Genomic DNA, 26137 nt, shown 5'->3' on the forward strand with positions numbered 1-26137 from the left:
CGGGCTGATTTTTAGCACTGGGTGCTTGTGCTGGACTGAAATCAGTGTGAACGGCACCAAGGACAGTGCAAGAGGGAGCTGCTTCTTTCTGGCCAACGAGTAGATTTTCTAGTCTAGCGGTAGCTTCTTCAACGTGAATGGATGATTTCTAAATGCGAGCGATCGTGACTGCTTGTATTGAGAAATCTCCATGGTAGGTGGTCTAGTGTTGGATTGGCCTTTCTCACTCTCTCCAATTTAACATTGGCGAGCAGAAGTGGGTAAAAAACTCCTCTTCGCGGAGCAGAGTTTTCCCGAACTCCACGTGCACCATGGATTGCTGAAAACTCTGAGAACGGAGTGTAGTTCACCGCCCAGGCCTAGTTTGCTCACCGCCTAAAACCAACAACCGTCAGCATTCTACTCTGTCTATGTTCAATGGATGGTGGTTGCGCCAGGAAGCCCTGGTTCTCTTGGATATTTCAGTTGCCCTAAACATACTTGATGTTACCATCTTGATGATTCAGCATCTCCAGTTCGATAGTGCTTTTCTAATGGGGCACGAGTCAAGTTGTTTTTCTTTCTTTTTTTATCTAGGGATAAATCCCCTACATGTAGAGTCATGCCACAAATAAATACGATTTTGTTTATACTTCTCAACCCAAAAGCCAGCATTATCTACTTCTCTTTCTCCTTTTCTCATATGCTGACAAATCTAAATGTTGTTTAGGCTTAAACAATAATAGAATTTCTCACATAACTGCCCTTAATTTCTGTTGCTGACCTCAGACTGCTTGACATCGATTGAGGCAAAAAATGATGTTACCTAAACCTGTTGTAAACTGGGCTGATAATCAATGAGAATTCAAGACCATTGACTCCTAATAAGCGTTTTGTCACTTGCATTAAGTCTGTCTCTTCAAACTGTGACCGTGATCAATATGGGTGTGGTTACTTATTTGCAGCTATCAGTTACTATCCAGATGAGTCATATGATAGACAATCAATTTTGTCATTTTAATTTTTGGAAGAAAATCTGAAATGTCTGTTGGTTCATTGTTGGCCCTGTGAAGGGAAAATAATGCAGTTGTGAACACCAGGCTCTGCATAGATTTGTTAACCACTGGTTAAGTAGAGTCAAGTTAGGCGCACCGACCACTACTGTTTTACTCAGAGTTGAGTAGAAACAAAACAAGTTTTGAGATGTTTTCTAAAAGATTATTCATTGGAGGTGATTGTTCAAGAGAGTTTATGTGTGTCCATATTTGTGATATGTATTGTGAGAGCGCTACTACCTTTTGTAACCGACCTCTTAAGCAAAGAATGGTTAGCCACAGAGCCAGCATTGGCAAAGCCAGTAGGTCTCGCCTGTTAGACCTATTGAATTTGGAAAGAAGTTTTACCCATACTATACAGCAGTGTGGCTGCTGTGCATCATGGCTGAAAATCATGTGAAAAAATGCTATGTCACCGTTGTCATTTTGAACAAGCACACCAACACGGATGTGCGCCTAAAAAATGAGGCGAGCTTTTTTTGGTAGTCGGAGTGATTAAGTTACTGTGGTCCGTGGCTTGTTTGTCTCTTCAATCTGTGCTGTTGGACATGTGCTCATCTTCTGATTCTCCTCTCTTTCAGGAAAGTGTTCCTTCCCACCTTTGCACATCCCCTCTACCATTGGAGATTAAGGATGATGATGAGCCCACACCTTCAGGAGATCCCACTTCTGCATTTGTTACCCCTCAAATAAGTCCCAGCCAAGATGCAGAGCTAGCGAACAGGGACACAACCCTGCGCAAGCGGAGACGGAAACGCAAGAAACTCAAAATGGAGAGCATGCGGAGTGAGGAGGCAGAGTGGTCCTCAACTGAGGAAGGGAAGGATGATGACCTCACTCAAGAGGAAAAGCACAGCATGCTGTCTACCCGGTAAGAGGTTGCGTGTGATACTGCCCTCTGTGCAAAGGGAATATATTTAATTAAGTAATCAGCAAGTCGAGCGTTTCATACTTCTTTGCCATTTGTGATTATATACATTGTAATTGTATTTATATACCGCTTGCTACCACTGACCAGGGGTTAAAGCGCTTGTCAGCTAGTAGCATGCTATGCCGGACCCTAGAGTGGATTAGTGGTAGGTTAGTATAAGGAAATAATTGGTTCGAGGCATATGAGCTGCAGATTACACACTGTGCATAGATCGCCATCTGGTGTTGGGGCCCGGATATTTGCAGTTGTTTTTCCTCTTGGAAAGTCTTTGGAAGTCACGAGGTATGTGACTCCTCCCTTGGATCGTATTGCGCATGGGCTTCGGCTCCATCCTCAGATTTTTTTTTTCTGCCATCTGGCTCGGATGTGATCTTCGTGCTCCGGTTCCGAACAGTTTCCAGTTCTTCTATCGGCGCGCAATCCTTCCCCCTTTTCGCGGTATTGTTTTCGATTGCGATCTCCACACTCGATGCGACTCTCATTGGTCCAAGTCTTAGATTCCGGTCGTCGACGAGGGCCTTCGGGCCTACCCAAGCTTCGGTCCTGGCTGATGGAAAGGACTCCATTCAAAAAGTGTCCTCGATGTGGGTCCAAATTTCCCCACACCGATCTCCATGAGGTATGCAACCTATGCCTCTCCCCTGAACACGAGGCTCGAGACTGTCCAGCGTGCAAATCCTTCCGGTCCAAGAAAACCATTCGAGACTGAAGGGTGAGAAGAACCATGGCACACTCGTCGATGACGATCCCAGACGACATCTTCGGCGAAGGCGTCGACGCTCCAGAAGGACAGCACACCGAATAGGGCCTCGTCCGCGCCTCCGAGGCCGACGACTCAGAAGTCGAGGACATCACTCCGGCACAGAGGGTCGTGAGTACCAACATCCAACCCCACCCCACACCCTCCATGGCATCCAAAAAGGCTTCGGTCGTGCCTTCGCCCTGGGGCCTAGGCAAGACCAAGGACATCGTTTCTTCCGGTGGCTCTGGCTTGAGCCAGCCTACCGTCGGTGCCGAGAAACACGCCTCCACACCGGCGCCGAAAAAGAAAATGGCCTCCTCCTCGGCACCGAGCTCCACACCGAAGCACTCTACACCGAAAACAAGCACAAGCTCCTCGGTACCGACACCGTCTCCGGAGCCGAGCAAAAAACAAAGGGCCATCGACGCCCACACCTCGAAGCCGAAAGTCATCTCGGAGCAGAGTAAAGAACCAGCCATTCCGAAGCCGCACAGTTCAAAACAACGAACTGATGCAGACTCCAAGACTAAAAGACCTACGGCCCCGAAGCTTTCGGCGCCGACGGATCAGCCAATCACGGAAGAACTGTTTAGGCCTGATCCACTGCAAAAAAACACTGGTCAAGGACCCTAAGACTGGACATTTGATGCTCAGCATCCGGAAGAGATCGCTGGACAAGCTTGCCCCAGCTCCACCTCCAAAGAGGAAAGACTTTGCTACCTCCCCTCTGATGATACCTTCACCCCCTCCTCCACCTCCTCCTCCAGCTCCTCCAGCTCCTCCACCTCCTCTTTCTCCTCCACCACCTCATTCTCCCACACCCTCTCCGGAGGCTGATGATGATGATGAGGATAATGTCTATGATGACACAGGATACGAGCCCCATGACCAGCCCACATGGGACCCCACTCCTACAGGCTCCCCAGACCCATGGGACGATTATAACATTCCAGACATCCCTAATGTCCCGCAGGATGATCTCTACCCTTCGAAACCATCTCCTCCAGAAGACTCAATGGGGTTTAACCACCTACTCCAGAGGGCTGCACACTACCACGGAGTGGATCTCCATACTGACCCCATGGAGGAGGACTTCCTCCTAGATACTTTCGACACTGGGCCACTTCCCTCCTGCCCATGCTCAAAGGCGTTATCAAGCAGGGCACCCGAGGTCTTTAAGGATCCAGTCAGAGCCAGGGTCATCAACCCTCGCATAGACAAAAAATATAAGGCCGCCCCTACAGACCCCATCTACATCAAAGGGCCAGGACCACTAGATTCCCTAGTAGTGTCTACTGCAAGAAAGCGTGCAAACTCCCAAGCATCAGGCGAGGCACCACCACCTGATAAGGAGTCCAAACTCTTGGACGCATCAGGCAAGCGCACTGCATCCCAGGCTGCCAACATATGGCGCATCGCAAACACACAAGCGCTTTTGGCTCGCTACGACAGGGCACATTATGATGAACTAGAAGCCATCATGCAACACCTCCCTGACAAATATAAAAATAGAGCCAATGAGTTAATCCAGGAGGGTAAAACTATCACCAACACCTCCATTCGCTGTGCCCTAGATGCAGCTGACACCGCCTCTAGGGCAATTAACACCAGCGTCCTCCTCCGTCGGCATGCCTGGCTGCGAATTTCAGGTTTCAAACCAGAGGTGCAAGCTTCCATCCTGAACCACCCTTTTGACCAGGATCATCTGTTCGGCCCAAAAGTTGATGAGGCCCTAGAAAAAATGAAAAAAGACACCGATACAGCGAAGTCTATGGGAGCCTTACAATCGCACCCTCCCAGGCGCTCCTTTCGCTGCTCTTCCTTTTGAAGCACCTCCAGAGGCTACTCTGACACTGCTTCTACTTCCTATAAAGCCCCTACCCAATCCACCTTCACAAGGAGTTACCAAAGAGGCCGCTACAGGGGCAACAATAACAAAGGCAGAGGCAAGACAAACACCTCCCGCTCTGCCTCCACCCCAACCCAATGACTTCCCTCCACTCCCCCCAGACCATCCCACTCTGGTCGGGGGCAGACTCCACAGTTCCCTTCATGTCTGGGCTACTATCACCTCAGACAAATGGGTAACACAAATAATTCGGTCAGGCTACTGCCTCGAACTAAAATCTATCCCCCCAAACATGCCACCCAAACAACGCCCAATGTCACAAGAACATTTGTCATTTCTAAAGCAGGAGGTAATCTCCCTCCTACAAAAGAGTGCGATAGAGCTAGTTCCTACCCACCAACAAAACATGGGAGTTTACTCCCTATATTTTCTCATACCAAAAAGGGACGACACCCTAAGGCCCATCCTGGACCTCAGACCCCTAAATCACTATATACACTCAGACCATTTCCACATGGTCACGCTCCAGCAGGTACTTCCCCTGCTCTCCCGAAACGACTTCCTTGCCACCCTAGACCTCAAGGACGCCTATTTCCACATTCCCGTTCACAAAGCTCACAGAAAGTTTCTCAGGTTTGTAGTGGGCGGGCAACACTATCAATTCAAAGTACTCCCATTCAGAGTCACCACAGCACCACGAGTGTTTATCAAGTGCCTAGTGGTCGTGGCAGCACACCTGCGAAGATAACACATCCACGTCTTATCATACCTAGACGACTGGCTAATAAAAGCCAGCTCATACAACCAGTGTGTACAACACACTCACGCCACTATGCAGCTATTTCACAAACTAGGCTTCACTGTAAACCAAACAAAGTCCCATCTGCAACCGTCCCACGTAAAACAATACCTAGGTGCCACTATAGACACCTCAAAAGCGCTAGCCTACCCCAGTCCTGCCAGGATAGCAAGCATTCAAGCTCTACGCGCCACATTTCAGCTGGAACACTCTCTTCCAGCTCGAGTGTTCATGCAACTCGTAGGAATGATGGCCTCTTGCATATTCATAGTACCTCACGCAAGACTCCAGATGCGTCCTCTCCAAGAGTGCTTAGCGCGCCTATGGAACCAGGCCCAGGGTCAATTGACAGATCTGGTGTTGGTAGACGCTCGTGCCCATCGCTCTCTGCAATGGTGGACCACCAAAAACCTTTCCAAAGGGCGACTGTTCCTGGAGCCTGTTCCTCAAACAGTACTGACAGCGGATGCATCGCTCTCCGGCTGGGGAGCTCACCTACTACATCACACCATGCAGGGCAGGTGGACATCTCAACAAAAGTTACTCCACATCAACTATCTGGAGTTACTAGCCATATTCTTAGCGCTAAAGGCATTTCAAAACGGATATCAGGCAAGGCCATCCTAGTCCGCATGGACAACATGACAGCCGTGTACTAGATACAGAAACAAGGAGGCACACACTCTCCGCAGCTCTCTCAGCTAGCACAGAGCATATGGAGATGGGCCATACCCCAAAAAATCGTTCTCCTAACCCAACATGTCCCAGGAGTCCCAAACACTATGGCCGATCTGCTCAGCAGACAAACAAAACAGATCCACGAGTGGGAACTCCATCCACAAGTTCTTCACCTGTACTTCCAAATGTGGGGGCATCCACAAATAGACCTCTTCGCCACCCACAAACGCCAAATGCCCAAGCTTCGCCGCCAGGTATCCACACCCATTGTCCAAAGGCAATGCGACATGGATGAACTGGTCAGGCAAATTTGCGTACGCTTTTCCGCCTCTCCCACTCATTCCATTAGTGGTGCGCAAACTACAACAACACTCCCTTACTCTCATCCTAGTAGCTCCAACTTGGGCCAGACAACCGTGGTACACCACACTGCTGGAACTATCTGTAGTACCGCACCAAAAGTTGCACCTCTCTCCACCCCTCTTAACCCAGAACCATGGAGAGATCAGGCACCCGGACCCAGCTCAGCTCAACCTTGCGATCTGGCTCCTGAAATCCTAGAATTTGGTTATCTAAATCTTCCCCATACTGTATGAACGTCATCAAAGAAGCTAGACGACCTACCACTAGAGCTTGCTACGCAGCCAAGTGGAAACGCTTTGTGGTTTATTGTCACAGCAATAACTTCAATCCCCTAGATGTGTCCATTCAACAAATCATAGGCTATTTACTACACCTCCAACAATGCATCTAGCCTACACGTCTATTAGACTGCACCTTGCAGCCATAGCAGCTTATCTACAAAACAGGCAACATCTGTCACTCTTTAGAGTACCTGCCATAAAAGCCTTCATGGAAGGCCTCAAACGAATAATTCCCCCCAGAGTGCCACCCTCACCTGTGTGGAACCTAAACATGGTTCTCACAAGACTAATGGGGCCTCCCTTTGAACCTCTTCACAAATGTGAACTTCAATTCCTAACATGGAAAACTGCTTTTCTTGTAGCCATCACTTCCCTCAGAAGAGTCAGTGAGATACAAGCACTCACCATTCAAGAACCTTTTCTGCAAATGCACCATAACAAAGTGGTTCTCCGTACTAATCCAAAATTCCTCCCTAAAGTCATTTCTACTTTTCACCTAAATCAATCTGTGGAACTGCCCGTCTTCTTTTCGCAGCCACAGACCATTTCAGAAAGAGCTCTCCACACATTAGATGTGAAATGAGCCTTACTCTACTACATCGAGAGAACACAACCTTTTCGTAAGACAAAACAACTGTTCGTTTCCTTCTCACCACCACATAAAGGCAACCCTATCTCCAAATCTGGGATAGCTAGGTGGATTGTCAAATGCATTCAAATTTGCTACCACAAGGCAAAACAAACGCTATCTGTTCCCCTTAAAGACCACTCTACACAAGATGGGGGCTTCCATGGCATTCTTAGAGATCATCCCCTTAGATGATATCTGCAAAGCAGCTACATGGTCAACACCGCACACTTTCACTAAACACTATTGTGTAGATGTGCAAACTAAGCAACAAGCTAGTGTGGGCCAGGCTGTACTCAAAACATTGTTTCAAACCACTGCAACAGATACTGGTGGTCGCCGCTAGGGATGGATACTGCTATATAATCTATGCACAGTGTGTAATCTGCAGCTCATATGCCTTGAACGGCAAATGCTACTTACCAGTATGCATCTGTTCTTGGCATGTAGAGCTGCAGATCTAAACATGCCCACCCGCCTCCCCGGCTACCTTTATCTGTTCCAGTTTATCTTATTTAGATACAACACACATGGGCATCTTCACTGTTTATTACTACGCTCCATCATTTCCCTACTGGCGAAAAACAATCTGAGGATGGAGCCGAAGCCCATGCGCAATACGATCCAAGGGAGGAGTCACATACCTCGGGACTTCCAAAGACTTTCCAAGAGGTAAAACAACTGCAAAGATCCGGGCCCAACACCAGATGGTGATCTGTGCACAGTGTGTAGATCTACAGCTCTACATGCCAAGAACAGATGCATACTGGTAAGTAGCATTTGCCTTCCTTCGAGCAGTGGACCTGTGAGTCTGTTAGTTGGATTTAATAAGATAAAGGAGGGATGGAGGAAGGAAGAGTCCAGAAAGAATTATTTGGGAGATCATAGTAGTCAAATGAGGTTGCTATGAGTCAAAGGAGGTTAGAGTAGGAAAGCATCTAAAAGTGTCTAGAAAGAGTTATTCGGGCAATCATTGTTGTAAAATGAGGTTTGAGATGAGTCAAAGGAAGGATAGAGGAGGGAAGAGTGTAGAAAGTGTTATTTGGGAGATCATATTTATGAAATGAGGTTTGGGATGAGTCAAAGGAGGGATAGAGGAGGGAAGACTCTTGAAAGGGTTACTAGGGAGATCATAGTAGTGCAGTGAGGTTTGGGATAAGTCAGAGTAGAGGTAGCGGGTATAATGAAAGTGGTATAGGATGGGAGAGTAGTGAATTGGAGAGAATTAAAGTTTTAAAAATATTTTTTTCTTCTACATTAAGTAAAGTGATAAATATATAGATACATAACTACATAGAAAGGTATACATGTATATGGAAAATTATAAAAAGATATAAAGTTGTATTTTATAAAGTCCCATATGTATCTATAAATAGTTAAACACTGTCTTTCAAGTGTTGCTGTACATAAAGCAATTTGTTTACTTATTTATATTTATTTTGTTTCCCCAATATTTCAGTAATGAATCACTTATAGATACAATTATTATGATCATATTTACACATTGTGAGGGATAAAAATAAAATAAAGCATAGACCCATAAGTACTGTTCCCAGGAAGGTGGGCGCCCGCGCACCTATGACACTCCGAGCGTGCAGTGTCTTCTATGGAGCGCGCACCCACACAGCACATCCCCTGAGAGACAGGTGTTCATGTTAATAGCAGCGCCCTGTAGAAGCATGACGGGCGCTGCGATCAACATGAATACTTGCAAAAAAAGAAGACAGTCTGCCCCAGCCGATCTCTATGAAGATAGGGCAACACAGTAAGACTACAGGCACGATGTGCCGTGTGCTTTCACAATCACTAACCTATATTCGTGATTGTGAAAGCCACACGCCGTACTTTTAGGCTTGCTGCATGCTTTCTGTTTATAGAGCGTGGCTGTAGGCAGATTGTGTGCCTTTTTGAAAGTTCATCTTAAATGCAGCCCGTGTATTAGTATGTCGGGCGCTGCAGTTAACATGAAATCTTTTAAAAAAGACACGCAACCTGCCGCGCTCTATTAACAGAAGGCTTGCAGCAAGCCTTAAAGCACAACGTGTGCTTTCACAATCACTAATATATGTTAGTGATAGTGAAAGCGCACATCGTTCTTCGGGACTTGCTGAGTGCCCTTTCTTAATATAGCATGGCTTCGGGCAGATTGTGTGCATTCTTTTTAAAAGTATTGATGTTAATTGCAGCGCCTGTCATGCTTATACAATGCGCAGCAATTAACATGTGTGCTTTAAAAAATGCACACAATCTGCCAGCAGCCACGCTCTAGCTACAAAAGGAATGCAGCAAGCCCAGGGCTTTAAGTGGTCCGGGCCCTGCCAATGCTCAGCACCTGCAGTTCTTAAAAGTAGGTGCTGAGATGGATCCCTATCGGGCTTTTCATTTTTGCCCTCACGCTCAGGGTAAATCTTAAATCTGCTGCACTGCAACTGCTCAAAGCCCTTGGTAGAACTTCGAAGAGACTTGCTGTAGTTATTTCACAGGCTCATCATTTTAGAACTGAAGCATGTTCAATATTAGATTCAACAAAGCCGTAGTTGTTGCTTATTTATCTTATGCAACTAACAACCATAGACAAAGCCAATAGTCATGGCTTGTTGTAGGTATAATGTTACTTGTTGTGTTATATATTGCAAAAACGATTGCAGAATCACAAAACAAAGTGTATCTGAGCTACAACAGGCTTGTATTGAACCTTCAGGAGGACAGTTTCGCTAGAACAAGGTAAGTGTGCAGTTTTTGTTACACTCACAGATTTTTCTGATGACTGTCTCTGTATTGGACTTTAATCTTTACATGTCCACCTGAGATTCCTGTTCTGTACGTCTGCGGGGTAAGAGGGTGCATCTGGGGACCTCGTGCCAACTGTTGCCAGAAGCACTGGAAGTCTTACCCGTAGCAGCATGCTTAGTTTATAGCTGTTGCACCAAGTGTTTTTTGGACAGTTATGGGGCTATTTCCTGAAATAATTCTCCAGAAGAGTAAAGGTATTGGAAGCAGCTGAAACCAACAACAATTCCTCAAAAAAGGGACAGGAAATATTAGTATTAGTTTTTTTTTTCAGCTGAAGTAAAGTTATTTTTTTGTTTGGTAGGCCTCCACCATCTCCAAGTCATGCTTTACATAGACTAAGGAATGGTGCATTAAAAGAGTATTTGGTACAGAAATCAGTAACGCATTTGAGAAGGGACGGGTCGAGATTTAAAGTTGGATAAAAAAATGACGAATAAAAGAAAGGTACTCCAGTCAAGCATTAGGACATTGCTCTCCATTTTGAGTGTTGTGATGTCTGTCTCTCCCCCAGCAACACATACACACAAAGGAGGGACTGCATCCCTATGATAAGATATCTGCACCATTGCATGCCTTGCCTCAGGTCCCCTTTGTATGTTTGTATCCCTTAGAGCGTACCTGTTCTTTCTGCATTCCGTTATAAGGGATAGGAGTCAATGGGAGGGGTGACTAAGCTGATGGTTGATGAATTGTCTATAAAAGCTTACTGACTCGGTGCCCAGTGTAGCTGTCATTAGGGCAACTGGTGGAATGGCACTAGCATAGGGGATAACAGTGGCTCTTTGCAAGCAAGTTATGCTGTTCAATCAGGTTAGCAGTGCTTGCAGTGGAGCATATGTCTAAATGTAGGATTAATATGCAAAACCCCACATAACTGGGGGACTTTAACATAAGTGTTTTCAAATAAATGCCGAATTTCACGATGGAGACACAAGTCCAAAAATTGGCAGGTTCATGCTTTGGCATTTTAAGATCCCCAAGGACATTCTTGCAGATGCTACCTTTCCCTACTAGAAGGATAGTTGTGCAGAGTTTTATATAAAAAAAAATATATTTCTAAATCATTCCCTCTTCTATCCCTCCACTATCCTTTTCAATCCAAATAACAGAATAACATATCCACCACTCAAATTACTTTCAGATTTCACTATACTAATTCAACACTAATCCTTTATGGGTTCCGAAGTAGCGTACTACTCGCCGAAAAAGTGCTTCAACACCCCATCAGGGGTAGCAAGCACTATATAAATGCAATTACAATACAATACAATATATCTAGATGCAATGACAGAGGCTGCACAATATCAATTGCGTGGCGCACTATGCTAAGCACAGACTTTTAGCTCCAATCAGTCAAGGCCCTTTGAGAGACCCCCCAGTTTTTTCCTCTCATTTAAAGCCTGAACAAGCCTAAAAGCACCATGTGTGCTCTCAGAATAACTAACATATATTCGTGATTCCAAAAGTACACATGGTGGACATCCATGCACATTCCTTCCCCTGCGTATCCAGGAAACCATCTTCAGAACTGATAAACGAACCAATGATTATCAGTTCTGAAGAGTGGAGTCACCCATCTCCTCCACCCCCCAGAGCCAGCTCTGTTCTGCAGAGAGTCTTCCCCTGCTTACCTTGAATAATTCTTAACAGATTGTTTTTCAAATAGTATTTTCTTTTAATTTATCTTAAGTCTGGGTAATGTGTGAGAGTCTGTTACAGACATTTTATGACAAATGTTTTTTTGTTTCATGCAACATCCATAGAAAATGTTTTTTAGATCCAAACAGGATCTCAGATATAAGAAATGGGAGGATGTCACAGTGATTATTTGCAGTAGTATTAGTGGGCTTCTACTATATTACAATATTGTAAAAATACATCACTATCCCTGAAAATTAACTATAAACACATGTAAAATTTGAGCCTGTGTGTCTGTGCACTGTTTGTGATCTGGCCAAAGAGGGCACGAGAGAGCTGAAACTGAATCATAAATTCAAAGGTGATCCTCACAGGGGCCCCCTAAATACGTTTGGCCTAGGGCCCTTAAAATCCTCAAGATGTCCCTCAGCAACGCCTGTGTAGTTAGTTAGGAAAGCAGAGGATCACTGGTGCTCTGGAATGAGGCAGGTTGCCCCGGTTTCCTAATATAAATTAGTGTAACTTTGTCATGGTTGCAGATGCTCTGCACTGCACCTGTTCATTTCCAACATGACACAACCAGTGTATGCCAGTCACCAACACGAAGACCTTCCCCAGGGCAGGACTGGCCGTAGCAAGCATTGGGCGTTTGTCCGGGAGACTGGAAGGGTGGGGGCTGTTTAGGAGCTGTGGGGGCCGGTTTTGTTACTGGGGGGCAGTTTTGCGGCAATGTTTCAATATCTGCCCCAGTAACAAAAGCATTAGTGCTGGGGACCGGTTTTGTTCAGCAGTAGTGCTCGACACTTGCCCCCCTCCCCCCCCTGTTCCGTAAAAATTTCCAGGGCTGCTTTGGGTTCGCAGTCCGGCCCTGCCTACCCCATTAAGAAGGCCTCCTGCATTCCAGTACCTAGGTCAGTTATCTGCACAATTAAGCAAGAACCCCTCTCGCTGCCCCCACACACACGCAGTCGGGTTCTTGGCGCACAGATCCTTGGCTGCAGCGCACCGAGACCTTAACCTGCCGCACACAGAGAAACAAATTTAGAGAGAACATTGCCCATAAGTATATAATCAAATTTCTTATATGCAAGCTATGCAGTGACCTATATGCATGATAAGCATAAAATATATATATAGACACAAATATTTTACTCTTAAGTAATATATACATGTGTTAAGTAGACCTATAGGAATATCTATATATTTTTTAACCATAAGTCGTAATTTATATATATGTATTTGTACAAAGAAAGGCACAAATATAAATGCATACATATAATCAAATTATACATGTTTGCATACAAAGGCATATGCTGTACATTTGCGTTTTGAGTATTGTGGTCATGTAGGAAAGAGCCAACTCGAGTAATATTCTTAAGATCAGATAGGTATCTGTGGCTCTTATGTTTGGAGTTGGTCAATTCAAGTCAAGTCAAAAAGTTTATTGTTTCAGTTAATTAAAACCGTACCAATACAATTACTAAAACAATGCTGTGATGACATTTTTTTTTTGTTTCCTAAAAATCATGAAAGCCTTTCGTTTCTACTAAAATTGCATATGAAGAATATCATTGTTAAAAAACGTGCGTAGTTTACAGTTTGGTAAGTCTGGAGCGTTGATTGATCCCTGGGCCGCTGTGTAGGATTGAAGAGTGTTCCTCCCAGTGTTCTGATCTTATTCTGCATTGTGTTCGGGAGTACGATCTGCTTCTGAGCAGACCGACTTATTTGCTTTTTGCGAACAGGGCACAGGGTTCCTTTTAAATGCTTGTGCATGAGCTGAGAAGAACTTTATTAGTTGGCAATTCAATGGAGTGTCTGTTGGGTCCAAGGCCGCCATAATTGCCGATCTGCATGTTCTTATGCCTCTAATGTTCATGGCTTGTTTTAGGAAAGTGACTCGTGCTTGAGATAATTTAGGACAAATACAGACAAGGTGGACAAGGTCCTCTTTACTGCTCCCACATAGTCTACAATCTTTAGGCCCGTCGTGGACCCAAGTTTGCTGGTCCATAGTGGATGGGAATTTACCTAGACACAGGGTCATTAATTGTAGTTTTCTGTGGGCCGAGAACGTAATGGTTAGGTATGGTGCTGGGGTTAGTTTGTAGTTGGACATTACCATCCAGGCATGTTTTCTTGTGCTGAAAGTGATTTTGCCTGCTAGCAACGAGTGGAGCTTTGCTGATTTATTTATAGCTTGCTTGATTGCTGGGTAGGGTAGGTTGGTTTCCCAGGGTTCTCTTGTGCAAGTATCTAGTAGGGCCTTTTTTAAGTATTGGTTTTATGGAGACTTTGCGTCTTTCTTTAATTTGTCCCACAGAGCCTTATTCAGTTCCGAGACTGCTGTGTTTTGTTTCAGGCTGTACCATTGCTTGATGGTTGCATACATTCTTCCCAGCGTTTTGTTGGTTACCCCAAATTCTAGTCTGGTCTGTGCTGGTGAAGCTCCCTAATAGATTTGAAAGACTCTTGTAAATTGCAACTTGTGCTTTGTTTAATAGGTCAGCGTCTTTCCCATGGAGAGCTGTGCTGCCGTATGATAGCGTTGGTAGCATTTTGGCTTTTATTGTTGCTAGTAGGGGTGTGAATGATGGCCCCTTGAGGTTTTTGGTAAGGACCTGAAGTCGAATGATAAGGCATTTGCTCTCTGAGTAATGTAAGCTTTTTGCTCCTGATGGTTGTGCCGATTATCGAAGTAGAACCCCAAGTTTTTGGTAGTTAGATACTACTTCTAACTTTTTGCCCTCCAGTTGGAATTGTTGTTTGGCAGTCGGTCATCTGGTAATAAGCATTGTTTTGCTTTTTGTGATGTTTATCTCTAGGTTGTTGTTGGCTATAAATTCCAACATTCCTGCAAGTGATCTTTATAAGCCGATCTTGGTTAGGTTCATCAAAACGACATCGTCCGCATAGGATAAGTGGGCTAGGTGTAGGGTACCTAATTTAGGTGGGTGGGATGTGATCTTATTGAGCTTTGGCGCGAGGTCTGCCATGAAAAGATTAAAAGGATGGGGGACCAGGACACAACCTTGTTTGAGCCCTTTGGTGGTTTTAACTTTTCTTGATAGCCTTACTCCATCTCCCAGTTTTACTCTCATCCATGTGTTGGAGTATAAGAGCAATATTCCTCTGAGTATTTTGTCTGGGACGTTCCATCTGCGCAGTTTTCCCCATAGAATGTTACGGTCCACGCTGTCAAAAGCCGCCTTTAGGTCGATGAAACAGAGGTGCAGCTGTTGTTTCTTTCGGATGCATTTGTCGGCCATCAGTGAGAGTGATAAAATATTTGTTGTTGTTCCTCACCCTTTCCTGAAGCGGGATTCGTTTTGAGCTATCAGACCAAGTAGTCAGTTCTTCCAGAAGTAATGAGGCGTAGTGCTTCGCGTCCACGTCCAAAAGTGCTATCAGCCTGTAACTCGCTGGGGACGTTCTATCTCCACCTTTGAAAATCGGAGTAATTACTGAGCCTTGCCAGCTTGACGGAATTTGACATTCTCTCTCCACTTCATCTAACAGTTTTTTTAGTCTTCCACTCCAGAAGTCTTGGTCCGCTTAAAAAATTATTGGGGGGAGGCCGTTTGGACTTTGGGCCCCGTTGCCACGGCTCTTCCGGAGTGTTCTTCTTACGTCTTCGTCGCTGAAGCCTGGGTGTCCGGATGCGGTTACTGTCTTGCGGTCCTCACTCGATTGTGCCTCTTCTGCATAGTGCAGTATAGGCCATTGGCCAGTTCCTGGTGCTTGTACTGCCCTCCGTTCTGCTCTCAAGTATGCCTCTTCTGTGTTGTGCAATGTAGGTTGTCCGCAGGTTGGGGAACTGTTTATAGTTTGTGGGGCTCGCCTGTCGTAGCTTAGTTGTTCTTCGCGCTTCTTGGGCTACGCTTCTATCCTCTGCCTCCATTCTAGATGTTTCAGAAGTTCCATGACTGTAAATCTCTTTGTTATTAGTGTGGCCCAATCGGCCTCTTGTACGCTTGAGGTAATTGGGTTTGCGGGGTGATTTAGCCCATTTATTATTCTCCAAAACGCTCTTGAGTTGGTATTTTTTGCTGTGCATAGTAGTTTTGCCCAAATGTTGTCCTCCGTTCTTTTCTGTTCCTACAATGCTTTTTTGTATTTTTCTTGAGATTCTGTCTTTGGTCCCAGTCTATGCGTGGTGTAGCTGTTTTTTTCAGTCTCCTTGCGTTTTTCCTTATTTCTAACTTAAGTTTAACCAGTTCCGTTGAAAGCGGCATGTTGTGTTTTGACAACCTAACTTTTTGTGTGTGATGGACATAATTGTTGTTAGCTCTTCTGTAAAACTCTCCCAGTTTTGTATCTGGTTGTGTATGCTAGTTTCACTTTCTATTTTAATTCTCTGAACTTTTATTTGAAGGTCTCCAATGTTGTCTGTTGACCATTTCAGTTGTTTGAGGTTGGTTGAGAGCGAACTGTCTGTAATTGTCCTACTATTTTGGTGTTTAGTAGGCTTTAAGTGTAAATAGGTGTGCTGGTATGAATGGTCACTTTTTGTCGTAAATTCAATTGAGAACTGTTGGAGAAAAGGCAGTAGTGGAAGTGATACTGCTGTATAGTCGAGCCTAGATAGTGAGGTCCCTCCAAGATGAGTGTGCTTTGGAGGGTAGTCTTCTGGAGTTCTACCGTTTAGGAACCTCAAGCCCAGATATTTCAAGGTTGTTACCAGTTGCTGTCCTACTGGATCGGAGCGCTCTGGTTTGAACTGGTATTGGGGTTGCACGTTCCAGAATTCATTGTCTGCTGCTAGCTTATCATCCTCTTCTGGAGTGTGAATTAAGTTTGAAATTAAATTACCTGTTAAGATGATTTTCCAGAAAGGGTTGGTATTTCGTATGGCATTAATTGTGGTTATTAACTGGTTTATATGGGCTTGCTTCTCTTTCGTGTATGGGTGTATATAGATGTTTGTTAGTAGTACGGGGGCCTCTCTGCCGGGAAAAGATAGTCTTATTAGTTGCTCGTTTGGCCTGTGAGGGGCTATTTGCTCAGATCTGATGTTGATGTCTGTTGCAACATAGACTGATAAACCCCTTTTGGGTGGCCATGCTTGCTGCTTTTTTCCGCTGGGGTGCTAAAGTGTGTGTACCCGATAAGCGGCAGCTCCCTTAGTGCCCAAGTCTCCTGTAAAGCGATTATGTGGCATGATGCCCAGTTTTGAAGGGGCCAGCCGTCTTCTAGCCATTTCCTGGCACCGGCTATGTTCCATGATATAAGGTGGAGGGTGTCTTGACAGTTGTTCGTTGGCTGTTTGTAGCAGGGTCAATTGTCTTTCTCCTTGTTCAGCGTGCCTGCTAGCCATCTCCAGTAGTCTAGGGCGCCTTGAGTATTTTCTTGTCTTCCGGAGTTGTCCATGCTGCGTCATGCTGGTAGTGGGCTGTACCCCCTTGCATTCCGGAGGACTGTACCTGTTCCTTTATCTCTGGCGTGCGCCCCGCTTTTCCCTTCACCACCGATGATTCCCTAAGTGGGCCTGGGTAGCGTGGTTTTGCCGGTCTCGAGAGTCTTATGCCCCTTGTGTTGAATTGTTGCTTAAAGGTCATTATTAGCTGAGTGATCTCCTCCGTTTGCTATGTCTTGAGAGTTTGTTCCAAGGTCTTGTGTTCTAGCTTACAAAATTCCACTGAGAGTAGGTGGGCTGAATTTAGGTGTTGTAGCCCTTGGATGTTTGCAAACAGTTTGAGTATGTTGCCCCTATTTAGTGTGTCATGCAGCCCCTGGGTTTCGTATTCCGGTGTTAGTAGCAGTTGTTGGAGGTGTTTGTATTATACGCTTTCTGCTATTAGGTTTGATGCTTGTTTCGGCATTTTGTAGTGTAATTGTTAGCGGTGGCCTACTGGCCTGGTTGTTCTCTTTCCCAATTGCACCGTTGATGTTACTTTCGGGTGTTGGTTCCCTCATGTGGGTCGCCTGTGCACCTTCCCAGGGGGCAACTTCTCCCTTGTTGTTTATATTTACACTTCGGCCTCCGTGATGTAGGACAGTCTTTATAGCTGAGATGGAGGATGGGCTCTTAACAGTCCTGCCTGGGGATTTCTTGATGTCATTGCCTTGCGGGGCTTTTGTAGTATTAGAAATTTACTCTAGGTTGTTACCTATGCGTTCGGACTGGCACCGGTCCTTGTGCCCTCGTGCCTTACTTTGTGTCTTGCTTTGTTGAAAGTTCAATATCTCTTTTCCGGATGAGGTACATATTGTCCCTTCCGTCTACTTCTCCTGTTTGACGCAGGGTTTAAGCCCGTGCGGCGTGAGTTTTTTTTTATTTTGACCTTCTTTTTTTCTTGTTGTCTTTTCTCAGTAGTGTGTGGGCAGACCGTGTATTCACTTTTTTGATGGTTACCTGTATTGCCTTTGCATGCGCTTAATTTCACATCACCCTCTGTGTGGGTACTGCTCTGTGGGCTTGGTGTTAATTTTTTCTGTGTTACAGGGCCTGCTCTCTTCTTGGACTTTGCTGCTTTTTCCTTTCTGTCTTGTACTGTACTGTACTGTTCGCGGTGGGGTCTCTTTGTTCCTTGGAGATTTGTTCGTCCCTTCCTGATGTAGGTAGGGACTGCTTTTTTTTGTGCCTCAGTTGATGTGTCCATTGGGTCTGCATACATTTTTGTAGTGTTTAATGTGTAATCTTTTTTTCTGGATATGGTGAATATAGGGAACATTTTCGGCCCATGCTCCATGTTCCCTGCTGGTAGTTTGTTCCTTGCTTTCCTTTCACGTTTTTTTTGTCGTCTTGTTAGTTTAATTGGTTTAGGTAAGACAGGCAAGTTTGACGTGGGGCCGGCTTTTTCCGTGTTTATCGCTTTTTGTTTTTCTTTGTTCATCTGTTGGAGGGAGGTTGGTTGTGTGTTGTTATCAGCTTCCTTGTGCTTGGAACGTGGCAGGCTTGATTGTCTGAGTGCTAGAATTTGTTCTAAAAGATTAGGAAGGAGGCTCAGTTTGTCTATAATTGGGCTGCAGGTACAGGGACTTCGTTCTTGTGTGCATTTTGATTGTGCTGCAGTTATCAGATTATTCAGTTTGTACAGTTTAGTGTCTATCCCTGCTATATGGAGTGCTATGCTGCTCATTAGGTCTATTTGAACATCCAGTTTATCCGATTCCCAATTAAGTGCCTTTGCTGATGACTGGATTGTTTCTATTACAGACGTGAGATGCTCCGGGTGGGTTATAGCGGCACTATGTGCAATCTCTTGGTATGGTGAATGACCAGCTCCCAGATTCTGCTCTTGATATAGTAGGCAATTGCTGGAGTTCAGGGTTGATGTTGTTACTGTTCCAATTTTATCCAGTATTTTGTCCTGGTTGTCCCCCCGGATGGTCGGCTCCCCTTCGTTAAGCTTGGGGGGTTTATTGGCCACTACTGTTTTGGATTTGGTTTAGCTTGAGTCTTGTGAAGTCTCCTTATTAACTGTTGGTCAATTCCAAAGTTTAGCTGCTTGAAGAGAGAAAGGTACACTACCCTAGTATTTGTCTTATACACTTAGGTTTTGAGGCGAGGTGCCAATCCTTTGTTGTATGTACACAGTGATTATATTTCTGATGAAAAGTGGTTTTGTTCCATATATCGCTCAGTGGGTGATGCAAAGCAGCTTGAAGTTTGATCTTCTGGCAACCTGTAGTCCTTGTAGAGCTCACAAGACAGGGGTGATGTAGGCTTGAGACTTTACATATAGGAGCAGTCTGGCAGCAGAGTTCTGAATTTGTTGTAGTCTTTTCATAGTTGATAAAGATGATCTGAGGTAGAGGCCATTAGTTTTGTATCCTCATTAATTTGAATGGTTTTGTATATTTTTCTTCTAACATTAAAAAATGGAATATTCCATTTGTTATCATGTCATATGAAAGAAGAGAACGGTGTCTCACAAAAGGCAAAAACGTTTATTTGAGTGATTGCATCTTCTTTTACAAAGGATTATGTCCAGCTTACTTCACGCCAGTGACTATGTAGTGTAATATTATGAATATCAACACCTGTACTAAAAGTGCAATTTTTTTTAAGTCCCATCATCCTCCCGAAAATTTGTTTGGAGGTCCAAAGACTGAAATACCTATTCAGAGGTCTCAGCCTTGTGCATTTGTCAAGGAACTGTTTTGACATGAAAATTGAATGTGGCTGGAATAGGTGCTAAATTGGGGTGGGGGCACAGATTGGGGACAGTTCATAGACGAACATGCCGCCTCCCGGAGATATGGTGGATCTCACCTGTGGCTAGGATGGGTGTAGCTCATTTTGTGTGAACGCAATAGGGGCATCCAGGGGAAGATCATCGGGGTTTGGTGGGTGAAGACAGACCTATATTGTTAAGTAAGAGTCCTAACAGTTACTACCAGGATGTGCTGGCTATAAGGGTAGACCTCTGTAGTGGGAACTCTATGGTGCTGACTAATGTGTATAATCAGGTTGATGGGCAGAAAGAGGAGACCCAAGCAATAAGTACTATCAAGAATTTTCCCTCTGACTACAAGGGTAAAGGTGAGATCAAAGTGGCATGTGATTTAAACTCCACTTATGAACCTCTTATGTCATTTGATCAAGATATGTTGCTAGAGGAGGCTGCAGAATAGAGAATTCCCCCCATAAACCTGACTACTGTAAAATGGCCCCTGAGAGCTGCACAGCTACGTAATGCTAAATTTTAATCTTAGAGCAGCAAACAGTAGAAACATATCTGATACTAAAGGAAAACATTCTTTTAATAGGCCAGACAATACTAGTTGTATTGATTACTTTTTAATTGGCTTGAAGGGCAGGTCTTTTGCACGGGACATGGGGGTCATTTATAGGGTAGGCAGTGACCGCAATGCTCTTAGCCTGTCACATTGCTGGGTACCCTTGCCAACATTCCACCAATCCAGGGGTTTGCATAGGTGGGTGGTGTGGCGCTCTCCAACAATGGAAAAACAATTAGATGGGGATGGGTTGAAAAACATCCGGAGGCCCTGAAGGAAGTGGTTGCCAAAGCTAAAGAGCTGGTGGTGGTTTTGGATAAATTGCAAGCCCTCCTGTTACCGCGATTAAGTCCGACATAGCAGGATCGCTGATTGGAGGACTCGTCCCCTTTCTCCACCACGCTGCAAATGCAACTACTAGTTAAAAAAACATACAAACTTACTTTAAAAAACCAAGGGATACAGGGTTGTTAAAGTTAGGAAATAGAATTTAAAAAGCATTAGAAATTCACTGAAAAACAACAAAGATTACTGGCTGTTATAGTTCGGCTCAGATTTCACTCTTACAAAGCCAGTCAAATTCAGCAGTTATTGTTACGCAAGCTAACTAACTTATGCCCCTGCAATGCACTGCTTTTGTCCTCACATATTACATCACTCATGTCAACCGCTGGAGACTTGGTTGTAGGATATAAAGGGGTCTAGCCCCTACCCGTCTGGCAGTCCCTATTCTGGGAATAGCAAAGATGCTAACATCATTTTTTTTTTTTTTTTTTTTTTAATTTTCTGATTTTATTGAGAACAAAGAAGACAATACAATACAGAAATAAAAGAAAACATCATACAATAGAAAGGCACAAAACAGAGATCAAGTCATTATCCAAAAAGCAGATAATCGGATGACTAGTCTAGCTCGTGATATACAATAATCATGAATAAGGAATTGACTGTGAATAACGATAACAATACAGGGGAAAAATATGAAGGGAGGGGTTGGGGGGGAATGTTCCTTCATGCTAGATATATAGCTCTGCGGTCGCGGGAGCCCACGGGACGAGTCGTGGCCTAGTAGTGCTTTTTCAACGGGCATGGGAGTGCGAATCAGCGTGGCGGATATGAGAGAGGGAAGACCTAAAAGGTGTAGGTTAGTCAGTGCGGGGGGTCACAGCAGTTGCGGGGGCTGCGGAAGTCGGTCGTGCAGTATCTGAAGGGGCCTGAGAGGCCTGCAGTGTGTGCTGTAGGTGTGTGCGGTAAATGCACCATATGTCCCTGGGCCTGGAGGTTGGGGGCTGGAGCTCGGCATAGATCTCTGTTTTCAGACTACAGTAAGCCAAACTACGCGTCCATGCGGCCCTCTGAGGCCTAGTTTTCGCCCCCCAATGAATTGCTACCTCTCTCTTGGCAAGCAATAGAGCAATCGCTACGAATCGCCGGTAGCAAAGTTTGATACGATTGACCAGGCCTAACAGGCCTAGCTTTGGGGAAAGCATGAGGGGAGCGCCTATTATAACCTCTATGGCCTGGAACACTTCCGTCCAATATGGTAGAATGTGAGGACAGGACCATGCCATATGAGCGATGTTTGCGTCCAACACATGGCATTTAGGACAGTTAGAAGTTGTGGAGTGGTCAAACTTGGCACGCTGCCGTGGGGTTATGTAGATACAATGAATACATTTAAAGTGAAGGAGATTGTGTCTGTGGTTAGGGGAGATTTTATGGGTTTGGTCAGGGCAATAAGCCCATGCCTTATCTGTCATAGGTTGCCCTAAGTCTTCCTCCCAATGCAGTTGGGTCCCTCTGTCCCGCACCATTTTAAGTGCTATACAGGCTTTTGTACAGTTTAGTGATCAGATGTGCACCGCTGTCGTCCTTGATGAGGAGAGTGAGCGGGGCAAAATCCGCATATGGCTCGGGAAAAGAGGAAAAAACTGTTTGTAGAGTTCCGAGCAGTCTGGCCATTGTAAATTTGTCCACATAGGTCATGCCTGGCAGCTGGGCCAAGTCAGATAATTTACGCGCCCTTCCATCAGGAAAGAGAGAGCCGAAATTGTCTAGCCCCAACTTAGTAAGGGTAGTTTGGACCCCTTTTTCTGTGGTAAGAGGAAGAAATGGGTTTCCGGATAGGGGAATTACTGGTGATAAAAGAGGGCCCGACCCAAGCATAAGATTGAGCTTTCGCGAAACCCAGCATGTGGTAGATCAAGGTTGGATGTCTTGCGGCTCAAGTGAGACTCCCTTGGGAAGAAGGGACGCAAGGGGTGTCTGGTCACGAACTCCTTATCGGGTTTTGTGTAGGGTATTAGGGCATCCGGACGATACCAGTGGTGGCGTACTGAGCTCGCGCCACTAGTAAATAGAGTTGGGGGTCAGGGACCGCAAACCCACCACGAGCGTAGGGCAGCGTCAGAGTATCCCACGCAACCCGGGGTCGGCGACCAGCCCATATTAGGCGAATAAGGAGGCTACGCAGTTGGGTGAAGAAAGTGTTAGTGAGGGGGATAGGTATCGTGCGGAATAAATAAAGGAACTGGGGTAGCACTTTCATCTTAATAAGTGCTATGCGGCCGGCCATTGAGAGGGGCAGTTGTATCCATCGTTCTACCTGCAAGGTGAGTTGCACTTGCTAACACCTTTGATTCGGTCTGGAGACGTCCAATAGTTTTTAAACCAAAAAGGGTTTTAGTTTACTTTTCTCCTCCTTAAAATTCTTCAGATTTATTTTTTTAACACCCCCGTAATTTGTTCCTGCATGTTGATATGTGGACTACTCAATTCCTTTTACTTGGTTCCCAACAAACCACTATGTTACGTTACTCTGAACCATGTGTTAGTGTGCCACAACTGCTCCCTTTGTTAGATCCTTTCCTCTTGCTGCAGTCCTACTTACTTCCAGTTATCCTTGTGCCCTTGTACCAGGTCTACTCTAGGGCTGTCTGCTACAATTTTGGTCCAGTCAGCTGCATTTCTTTCCAAGTTCTTCCAACTCCAGTTTTGATCCAGTGCCGACAACTCCAGTCCTGTCTTATGTAGATTTAAGATTTAATCTTACAAGTACAGCGCTGCAATTGAGACAATTGAGAATTTGGCTTACTGGTCTGGTGTTATTTGATTCTGTTTAAGAAAGATGCTCCATCAGTCCTGTCTTCTGCAATCTTCTAGCTGTGAGGGTGCAAAAGTTCATTCATTTGAAATACACCTGTTATTATTGTCACTACGATTGCTATCGTTATTGTATATCAAGTCATACAGTACTTGTGGCTTGCCTTGAAGGAAAATTGTCATGCGCGCCCTTGTGTACTGTTGGGAATTACGTAGACTGAATGTATTTCAAAGTAACTACTTTCTTGTATCAATTTTTCTCTATCATTTCTCCATTCAGGGATTCCATTTACTATTCATTTGCTGAAGTTTCATCAGATGAGGAGAGACCCCCCACACAATCAAAAGATAAAGACTTCTACTTATTCTCAGGAGAGGAGTGGATCCTACCACAGAGGTATGAGCAAATGTTGGGGTGGAGAGGAGACCAAAAATGCAAGTACAGGAAAGGGTACACAAGAAATACAACATGGGAATAAGAGGTGCACCCAGGAAGGTGAGTGGTTGGAAAGAGAAGGTGTTGGGGATAATCTGTTAGTGCAACCATCACAGGGGGCATAGTTTGGGTGGCATTAATTAAATGCCCCATAGAGGAGGACAGAACGTCTGGTATACCCTGCACCTGCCTCTGACCGCCACTTTCTAGCCTCATGCATTGTTCTGACTAGTTCTCTCCTCCTACCTGGAGAAGTTTGTCCTATTATGTCTGTTGTGTTACAGACAACACAGAAGGACTACCAGAACATGGAGCAGTACTATGTTTTAAAAAATTTATATTTTTAATAAACATACATCAGTTGCAGTGTACAGTATTACATGAACAAACGTCCAGAAGTACAAATACAGTTACCTTTACATCAAAATCTGTAATCCTTTGTTGCAGCATTCATAATGGATCTTAATTCTCCCTCCCTATTATTCTAGGACAACCGACTCCACCCAACCTCAGTAACCTATCTTCCCTCTCTCCCCCGACCCCTCATGGATTCCTGTATGTCTCCCATTGTTTCCACACTTTCTCCCATTTTTTAGAGCAGCCCCAGATTTTTATACTGTCTTTTCTGCTGCACAGCACTAATCAAGATCTGCTTGTACTATGTTGTTTTGCTTTAATTCCATTTGTCTACATCCTGCTATATGTGCATTCATTCCGCTGCCTCCAATCCAGCCAAAAATTCCTCAATCTCTTAGAACCCATTTTCTTTGTTTTTTACCTGCTCTCTGCTGTGGTATTGCTTTATTCATTTTCACAGTAATGCTGCATTTTTCCTGATTGACTGAATTACCCAGTATCCCCTCATTTTACACGTTAATACACAGTCTCTTTTTCAGTACCTTTAAAAATACTATTTTCCAGACTTTTTACTTCTCGGTCGATGCTGATTTTCTCCGTTTTATTTTTCTATGTAAGAATTGATTATATTCGTAGCATGTGTTGGCTGCAGGTACACATGCTATTCACACTCCTGCCGTCTAGTGTTGGGTTTGGACTTTAGAACTTATTTTTCTCATCGAAGTCTTGTGTTGCTAAAGTGACGATGATACTCCTCCTCTTCAAGTGAGCCTGTATGCTTAATAGCTCCATTGTTTGATTTTTTATTTATTTTTTGTCCACCATTGGGTTCGGACCGAGCTCTGTGCAATTCCAGCACTCTGACGACTTACGTGGAACGGAATTGAACCGGTACGATTATACATAGCATAGCTTGTTGACTTTGTATCCGGCGACCAGCTTCCCATTTACGTGACTGTCTTGAGCGTGTTCCTTCCTCCACACCACCGCGAATGCTCAACTCCGGCTGATGGAAGGTAAAGAAGACAGACCCATTTTCTAAAGTGCCAACAGTGTGGGGCAAAGTATGCATACTCAGACCAGCATGACGTCTGCAACCGTTGCCTGTCGCCGGAACATATCAAACAGAATTGCACAGCCTGCATGCAACCTGCTCAAAAAGTTTCAACGTGACCGACGTCTAGCTCACACCATGGGGATGGAGACAGAGGCATAAATCTCAGCTGAGGAAGAACACATCGGCGCAGGTGGCAAGGAAGAAGACGATGCCAAAGGTGGCGCCAACTTGTGCAGTCCACACTACATCGCGTCTGATGACTGTAATCCGTGGGTGAAGGAGGGACAGGATGAATCCTAGCCACCACCACTGGAATTTCTAGACGATTACATGACTACGGGAACTGGGCCCGGGATGGAGACAACTCCAAGGGCCATGAAAACCCAGGATCACTGGATCTACAAATGCACAACACCATTACCCCCAATGACCACCCATCACCGCCTTGGTGCGCCAGAGCCTTCAAGGTCTGGCCGACACAGAAAGCACCCATTGGAACTGAGACAGGACAACAGTGGGATCAATCCTAATCAGGGTCAGGACCAACAGGGAAAAGTGGGAGGGTGCACACAGCTCTCAAAGCCGAATCAGCACTCTGTGCCGACCAAGCTATCGATGCCTGCACAGCCCTTGACGCTGGTCAACCCATCAGCGCCACGCACTTCTGTGCTGGAAAAATCTTTGTATTCGAGTAAACATACCCCACAAGCATCATTGGTGCTGACTCCTAAAAGACTGTGGACACTGGATAGTGGATCAGCTCC

The 26137-nt window shown here is 45.0% G+C and overlaps 1 protein-coding gene across 6 annotated transcripts in view; it reads left to right on the forward strand.

The window, feature by feature from the left end:
* LPIN3 (lipin 3) overlaps window positions 1–26137 on the forward strand; it is a 319561-nt gene that overhangs the window by 206229 nt on the left and 87195 nt on the right. For all 6 annotated transcript variants that reach the window (XM_085619183.1, XM_085619184.1, XM_085619182.1 and 3 more), the window contains 2 exons: window positions 1616–1905; window positions 23804–23920. In XM_085619183.1, the coding sequence (XP_085475309.1) occupies window positions 1616–1905; window positions 23804–23920 (407 nt within the window). The remainder of the gene's footprint in view (window positions 1–1615; window positions 1906–23803; window positions 23921–26137) is intronic.

The sequence above is a fragment of the Triturus cristatus genome, chromosome 7 (assembly GCF_964204655.1).
Source record: "Triturus cristatus chromosome 7, aTriCri1.1, whole genome shotgun sequence".
NCBI lineage: Eukaryota > Metazoa > Chordata > Amphibia > Caudata > Salamandridae > Triturus > Triturus cristatus.